The sequence below is a fragment of the Pygoscelis adeliae genome, unplaced genomic scaffold (genome assembly GCF_000699105.1).
Source record: "Pygoscelis adeliae isolate BGI_AS28 unplaced genomic scaffold, ASM69910v1 Scaffold57, whole genome shotgun sequence".
In the NCBI taxonomy this organism is placed as follows: domain Eukaryota; kingdom Metazoa; phylum Chordata; class Aves; order Sphenisciformes; family Spheniscidae; genus Pygoscelis; species Pygoscelis adeliae.
Genome location: NW_008825615.1, coordinates 5,378,218 through 5,385,703, shown reverse-complemented (window position 1 = coordinate 5,385,703; position 7,486 = coordinate 5,378,218). Strand labels below are relative to the sequence as shown.

At 43.7% G+C, this 7,486-nt stretch overlaps 1 protein-coding gene across 1 annotated transcript in view; it reads right to left on the bottom strand.

Moving 5' to 3' along the window:
- Nucleotides 1-5,322, bottom strand: part of HTR1B (5-hydroxytryptamine (serotonin) receptor 1B, G protein-coupled) — a 7,878-nt gene extending 2,556 nt beyond the window's left edge. Inside the window, exon 1 of the mRNA XM_009333232.1 lies at nt 5,208-5,322. Coding sequence (XP_009331507.1) covers nt 5,208-5,322 — 115 coding nt within the window. The remainder of the gene's footprint in view (nt 1-5,207) is intronic.
- Between the last annotated feature and the right edge of the window lie 2,164 nt (nt 5,323-7,486).

Sequence of the window (7,486 nt, the reverse complement as noted above, 5' to 3'; positions counted from 1 at the left end):
CGCAGCGCGGCGGGTCCCACTGCTGCGGGGGCTGCACGTCCCACCGGGGCACATCGCCTGCTTTCCACTTAAACTTTTAGCAATCCAGTGCCTCCTGGGCTCAGGCTTTCTTACCCTTTTTTTCTTTTCTTTTTTCCTTTTTTTTCTGGTGTGCTTGGAAACGCACATCCGTGATTGAACAGCCCTGATGTGCCCTGCAGGATCCTTAAGTGCTCGGGGGGCGAGGAGCAAGAGGTGCAAGAGGTGCACCAGAAGCACAAATTTGTCCACGTCCTGCAGCTCATGCCGGTGTTTGTTCTCTGCCACCGCAGGAAAGTTTTGCACACAGAGGGAGGTGCGAGCTTGCTTTTAGCTGGGTCAGGGTAATTCTAAGATCAGTGAATTGTCTGTGCTCCAGCCCTCGAGTAAATCTCCCAAAGATGCCACGATAAACCCAGTAAAGAGGAGGCACGGGCTTAAGTCTGCAGGCATGTTTGTGCATACCTGCACATGCTGCTACCTGCCTAAGTTCCCTGCAAACTCTCAGCGCTCCCTTCTCAGATGTCTCCTCCTGGCTGTTTTCCTCTGTGGTGGGAAGGCAAACTGTTCCCCTGTGACCCTGTCCTTCCTGGGCCGTGCTCAGCATCACGCAGGGATAGGCACTGCATTGTTCTGCCTGGGACATCGAGTTTATGGGCAGAGTGAAAAACCTCAGCACCCAGTTGATAATCCTTGAGCAAGAGGGACTGGCACACCTGAGAGGATGCAGGTCAGGGAAGGACAGCAAGAGGAGGCTGGAGAGGATCCATCGTGGCCCAGAGGGGTGAGGAAACTCTAGGAAGAGAAGCATTGAACTGAGGGAGAGCCAGGGCTGCACAGCAGTGTGGGAAAGCCAGAGCCCTGCAGGGATGACCCTTTCCCTCCCTGTTTCAGTACTGGGCAAGGTGCCCTGATCTTGGGATGCGCTAAGCACCCACAGGTCCCCTGAGATCAAAAAGTAGCGACAGTGCTTGAGATTTTGTAAAATCATTCCCAGATCCGCTCTTTAGTTAGGCTCTCTCAAGAAGTGAGCTAGGGAGAGGATTGCCTTGGATTAATCGAAGTGTGGTAGTCAAGGTTTGCCTACATTCACCAAACTGATAGGAAGACAAAATGTCAATAAGCCTTTCTGTTTTCCCAAAAGGACTTGTGATAGGGTTTAGTCTGTTTCCATGTTTTTATTTTGTGGTGCCTCCTTGTGCTCAGTAGAGCCTGGTAATTGGTTGGAGCCTCTAGGCTTTACTGCATTAAAAATAATAATATAGAGCTATCTATATTCTTCTGGTCTCTTTGATGGGCAGAGATTTTATAATCCTGGTTTCTAATACAGTGTGCTATTGCTTCCACTTCTGCTTGACAATTCTGGCTGAATTTAGTTGTGCTTAAGCTGGCAGCTGCCCTCGAGCCTCCATAGCTCAACATTCTTCCCAAATAGGGCTACGTATCTGAGACTGATTTAAATTTAAAACACCAATAATAACAAGAGCAAAACCTGGTCCCTTCATTCAGCTTTGGAACAGCTTTCCCCTTCTGGAAAGGCTCTTCTGATGAAATTATAGAGCCTCCAAAGGTAATGTTCTAGCCCTAGCCACTGCCATCAGCCATGTCCTGTAATGCAGACAAGTACTATGTGAATAGGCGATGAGTTCTGGCCACCCTACTAATGTCACTGTTTACCCTCATTACAAAATGTTTGTGTTCTGTGCACAGCTTTTGCTGTTGCCCTTCTCCATTAATTCTGGGTATTATTCATCAGTAATCATCATTCATTGCTTCCCTCTTTGTCTTGGCAAGAAGATGCTTTTCTCCTCCGTTGTTTGTTTTCTTCTGCTGTGCTTACTTGTTTCTTACTCAGTTATATAGTAGTGCTGCCAGTGGTCAGGAAAACATTCACCCAGGCCATGCCAGGTCTAGCTGTGGTGACTTCACTTGACTTCTCACAAGGGTCACCTGGTTCTCCTGGGCAGGTTCAGTAAGCATTCTCCACGCTTCTCTCTGGGACTTCAGTCTTGGGTTAGGCATGTAGCTGCAGCAAGAATGTAAAGCCAGCTTCTTAATACTGCTCCATGTCATGGACCTGGCGCTGTACATCACTGCTGGTGGGGCACGCAGAAGACACTGGAGCTGCTGCTTTCTTTAGGCTGTGCGTTCTGGTTCCCAGGATTTGTGTCAGAGCAAGAGGTACTCAGACTTTCAAAAGTTACTCTTCCTCTCTGCCCAGCCAGGCTGCACACAGCTCCGTGCCACGGCTGGGCTCCCACGGGACAAGGCTTGATGAAAGCAGGAACTAGGTTTTACCTAGATCATCAGTAAGTACTGTGCCAGTCAGAAACATATTGTGAATCATATGTATTATCACGTGAACGATCATACCTCGCTGCTATGCTGTCACCCTGAAGACTGCATTTCATTGTTTACCTTCACCTCTCCTAACTGGATCTGAAAAGATGCTTATGGGAAGAGATCCCATTTCCTGAAGCTTTTAGCTTCTGTGCAGAGGCAGGCATAAAATTAATTTCTTTCTGCTGGTGTAAGACTGTTAATACTTCTTCTATCCAGATTTTGATGTACTAAAATACCCAAATATAGAAACCGCAATGAAAACTGAGCCTATTACTGCTTTATTGCATCACAAACTGCCCATGTATGGCATAAATGTCATCAATGACTTATAAATAAATTAGAGCGAGAAGACAGACACATAGAAACTAATCTAAGTGCCAGAAAAGAAGAGTCCTCATCCAACAGTCAGATCTGTGCTGGCCGCAGATATTGTTGTTTGGGTTTTGGGGTTTGGATCTTTAAGGTATATTTGAACGCAGGGCTCAGTGCACAATATAAACTTCACCTCTGCCCTTGACTCAGGTGGCAAGTTGTGTGTAATGCCATCTGTAGCCTCCTGCACTGCGATGAGATTCATCCTCATATTTTAAATAATGAAATTCTGAGTCCTTCTGTTAGCAAAGATAACCTTCACTATGTAAATCAACGCAGTGGTATTTTGTTGAGTTTGCCAACAGACAAATAACGCTAATACATGTGTGAAGTTTCTCAATGTTAACTTTGAAATATAGCTGAGGCCATTTAAATGCCAACACTTTTAAGTCACTAGTCAAAATAAAAACACCCAGCTTGAGTGACTGAAATTTAATTATAAGGAACAGCTGGGCCTGTTTTTGATTTTGACTCTAAGGACCCAGAAAAAGAAACAAGCACATGGGCTCAACAGGCACAGATATACACCGAGTTTCTCGACCCAGAGGAATAAAGCCAGATCGAGTTATCTCCTTATTCTTCATACTGGTCAGGCACAGTTGCTGAAAAATGCACTCAAATATCCTCTGAAGAGTATTCAATTACTCTTTAAATAGCCAACTGAGGTCAAGCAAAAAGAAACTCCAGTCCTCCCTTACACTGTCTCTACCATTTCATCTCCAGACACTGCACCCATCCTGACACGTTTCAGTTCATGGAGGCAGCAGTTGAGGTTGGTGACTGTTCCTCATTCATCTACAAGGGGTTTGCTCTTTAATGATGTTCCTGCAGATGCTCCACAGGAAACTGCTTCAATCCTGCCACAGCTTCTCTCCTTCCATGCTGCCCATTATTCTCCTGCTTCGTTACAAAGCAGAAGAAATGACTGCTTGTGTGTAAAAGGCTGTTGCCTCCTCGTTATTGTGGTTTCCATCTGAGGCTGCTGGAGCCTCTAATTCACACTAAAATCAGTGCAAATATCTGATTTGCTGCCAGAGAGTCTGGCGGAATAATCATCCCTATAGTTCAGGCTGTCTCCAGTTGTACACCTGAAGGGGTTTTCACCCAACAGGATCTGTCTGCGATGAAATACATGCAGATCCATCGAGGAATGAACTGTAGGAAATAGCCATGACAGTACGACATAAAGGTACAGCTGTCTACCATGACTGAAAGTCGATGGCATAACCTTTAACTCCTGCCTGTCACATAAGGAAAAAAAAAGAGAAGAGCACCTGTTCAGCATGAAGCCAAAGGACCCTGCGTTTAGACTCTGTAGGGATTCAAATGAAAAGTCTCATGTTCTGTGCTCAGATCTGGCAGAAGATAAATCCTCCACTTTCAGATATGGACCTATATAAGGTTTAAAGCTTTGGCCCACTTCAGTATGTTCAGATCTTTCTTTCTGCTTTAGAGGTTGAGAACTGTAAGGGTTTCCTTTCAGGATCCAGAGCTGATTTCAAACAGGTCCCAAATATCAAGTTTTCAGAAATGAAACACTGAATTCTGTGTTTAAAAAAAAAAGTCTGCACACATTTTAAAGCAACAAGCTACTAATGCAGAAAGCTTGGTGGAAACTTGTGCAATGCAGTGAATCACAGCAAAGAAGTAATATTGCTGAAAATTAAGAATCAAATCTTTTTCTTGTGAAATCAGCATGCCAACATTGATTTAAGGGGAGCTACAAAGATTTCTTCCTACTAAGGATCTGGTTCTTCTGCATGGCTAATTAATATTTATCTAGGAAAGAAGGTAACATATGCTAAGCCCACTGCCACTATTTATAAGCATGCTCTACTCTTCTTTGTTCCCAGAGGTAATCAGAAGCTAGGAGCTTTTGCTGGCATGCAGATTTGGGCTGCTAATTTAACAAAACGCATTATCCATTAATTTGAGTCCTTTTAGGATGTCAGTGTTTACTAGTTGACAGTTTCTTCTGCAGTATGAGACTTAATTGCAAAATTTAGTTGTCCATTCTGCTTAGCAAGAGGCTTAGAGAGAGACACTTACAACATGCTGAAATTCAGGAAAGGAAGAAATTTTGAAGACCACAAAGATCTTGTAGGCCTACTTTCGTCAGCAGAGTAGGGCAGGAAGACTAAAGCAGTAGCAAATGGCTATGGCATTGTCCAAATGACAGAGCTTTGCAAGGTCAGGAGGCCCTTTGAGGGATTTGGGATACGTGCAGTTACTCTCAGCAGCACTTTGCAAGGTAGAACACAGCTGAAGATCTCATTCTGGTGACAAGTGAGAGTTTGCATAAACCAATTAAATCCAACATAATCTAGTCTTGGAGTGAGGCTGTTATGAAACTGTTGGTCTAGATGCTGCAAAGTGTTAAATCCACTCTACCAAAGAATAATCCAGCCAGCAAAGGCCATCAGTATTGCCACTGCTCTATGTGCAGCTCTTTCTTTGAGGAAGAAAACAAAGACTCTGAGAAGCAAAAGGCTCAAAAGAGGTAGATAAATGAAATCGTGTCACTTCAAGCTTCTGCCAAATATGAGCCAGCGGTACGTCCCCCTGGCTGGAAGCAGAACTGTATCTCATCTGACTTTGAGAAAAGTAACCAAGTAGAACTAAAGAGCCAGATCAGCAGCCTGGATCAGCATCGACCTGATGATTTAAGGAAGCTGTAGCCAATGCCATAGAAAGATGTGGCCTGTTATTATTTTCCAATCTTTTCATTATCCAAAAATTGTTTAACTGACAGGTCTCATAGAAGCCTGTAAAACTGCATTTCTTCATGTCTAGTGTATATGTGTGTTTATTGGGGAAGGGAGTACTTAACTGTAAAACATAGATGTGATTTCTATTTAGAAAGGTATGTTTTGTTTTTCATTACAGGAAGAAGTCAGTCTTAAAGGATTCAGGTCTCAGGTAGAACATGCCCAGATAGAGGTTTTGAGCTGATCTTAAAAAAAACTTGCTTCTGGGTGTAGCCTTTAAAATGTTAATGGATTTTAAAAAATTGAGATGTGGACTTATCCTCATTTGCAAGATCATGTCTGTGTTTATGGAAGCAGAATCAGACAATTTTATTTTGTAGCTTTTATATTTCAGTTGTGAATTTCATTTATCATTGTGGGTTTCCCTTTCCTTCCTTGGGAAAATCTTGTTACACCCCTTCCCCAATGCTTACTCTCCTCAAAGTCCTGTCTCTACACTCGAGGAGGTCTGCAAAGGCACATTGAGTGTACAGTTCACCTCTTTAAGAGCAAGGCAAGACTTTCAAACCCAAGCAGTCTTCTTCTTACCAAGTACAAGAAAAATATGCATCTATTATTTAAAAAAAAAAAAAGCAACCTGCAACTGTCTCTGGGTTTTCCATGGCTTTCTCATCACTGTCGAACATTCTTTGGACTTGGCCCAGGTCTGTCCCCACAACCCCTTACATCGTGACTTTTCATCCTAGTCATGAACTTTCTCCCCCTCACTTCCAAGCTCTCTCCTCCACTGCTTGCTCCTGCAGCTGGGCACACCTCCACACGGGAGCCCGACCTTCTGTTCCCCCCCCCTTACACTCCTGTCACTGGGAAGGAGGAGAGAGAACATCCTTGCATATTCCTCCAAGACTCACAGTCTCTCTCATGTTTAAAACAGAGCACTAAATCATGGGGGATTTCTACACTCCAAAACCCTAAGCCCCATATAAGATGCTGGAAAAACCTCAGGTGAAGTTATGTCACTGCCCAAGCTGCCTCTGCTTAAGAGTGGAGCGAGGGACGTTTAGTAGCTAAAACTACCGGCTGGTTTCTCTCATGTTTCAGTTACTTTTTTCTAGCCTTGGAAGCTGCACTATACATACCCAAATGCTGCATTTCCACACATTTCCATAGCCTGCTGTTGTGGCCATGACTCCTCTCTTCATCTCTTCTTTGTGCATCCCTTCCCTTCCCTCACTCCTCCACTAATACCTCACTAACAAGCAAATTTTCTTTACATGACTTTCAAAGCCTCTGGTAGTTTACCCGCTTCTCATCACATACTCAGGTCAATTACTGCCACCCACTAGCCTCTGATGCTGGCCCCTCCCAGAGTCTTATTTGATTTCACTCAGACATCTTCATGCCTTCCCAGGCTTGAGAGAAGCTTCCTGTAACAGGCACAGATATCCTCATTATCTTACCTAAAAATCCTCCTTTGCTCTGATGCCTACAAAACACACTTGCAAGAGTCAGGCTGTTGATTAAGCTATGACTGCTACCTATTATTCTTCCTGGTAGTATTTTGTTTGCCAATGTTCTCCCACCTGTGTGCCTCTGCTAGCACCAATCTTAGACTGCAATTCTTTAGAACAGAGACTACCGATGTGCTCTGAGTGCTTGCAGAGCCTTGAAAATAGCTTTGAGGGTCCTGATCCTGGGCTTTGAGTGGCTTACTATAAACTACTTTGATATCAATAGTAACTATTAACAACATCTTCTCTTTTGTTGTTTTTCTTCTGTGCAGTTCACAAATCACTGCCAGTGATCCAGGAATGATACAAGGCATACCCTTAGCAACAAATGACTGGTATGACTGATCCACATAAACTGGCATGATCAGTGCAGCAGAGAGTCAAAATAAGATCAGCCAGAACCTGAAAAATGTAAAAATTTCTCATTTTCTGTTTGAGGAAAACTGGAATATTTTGCTATTTGGAAAAGATAAGAAGAACTGTCCCTTATTTCCCTTATGCAACTAGCCAGAAATAAGAGAAAGCAAAAGAGCA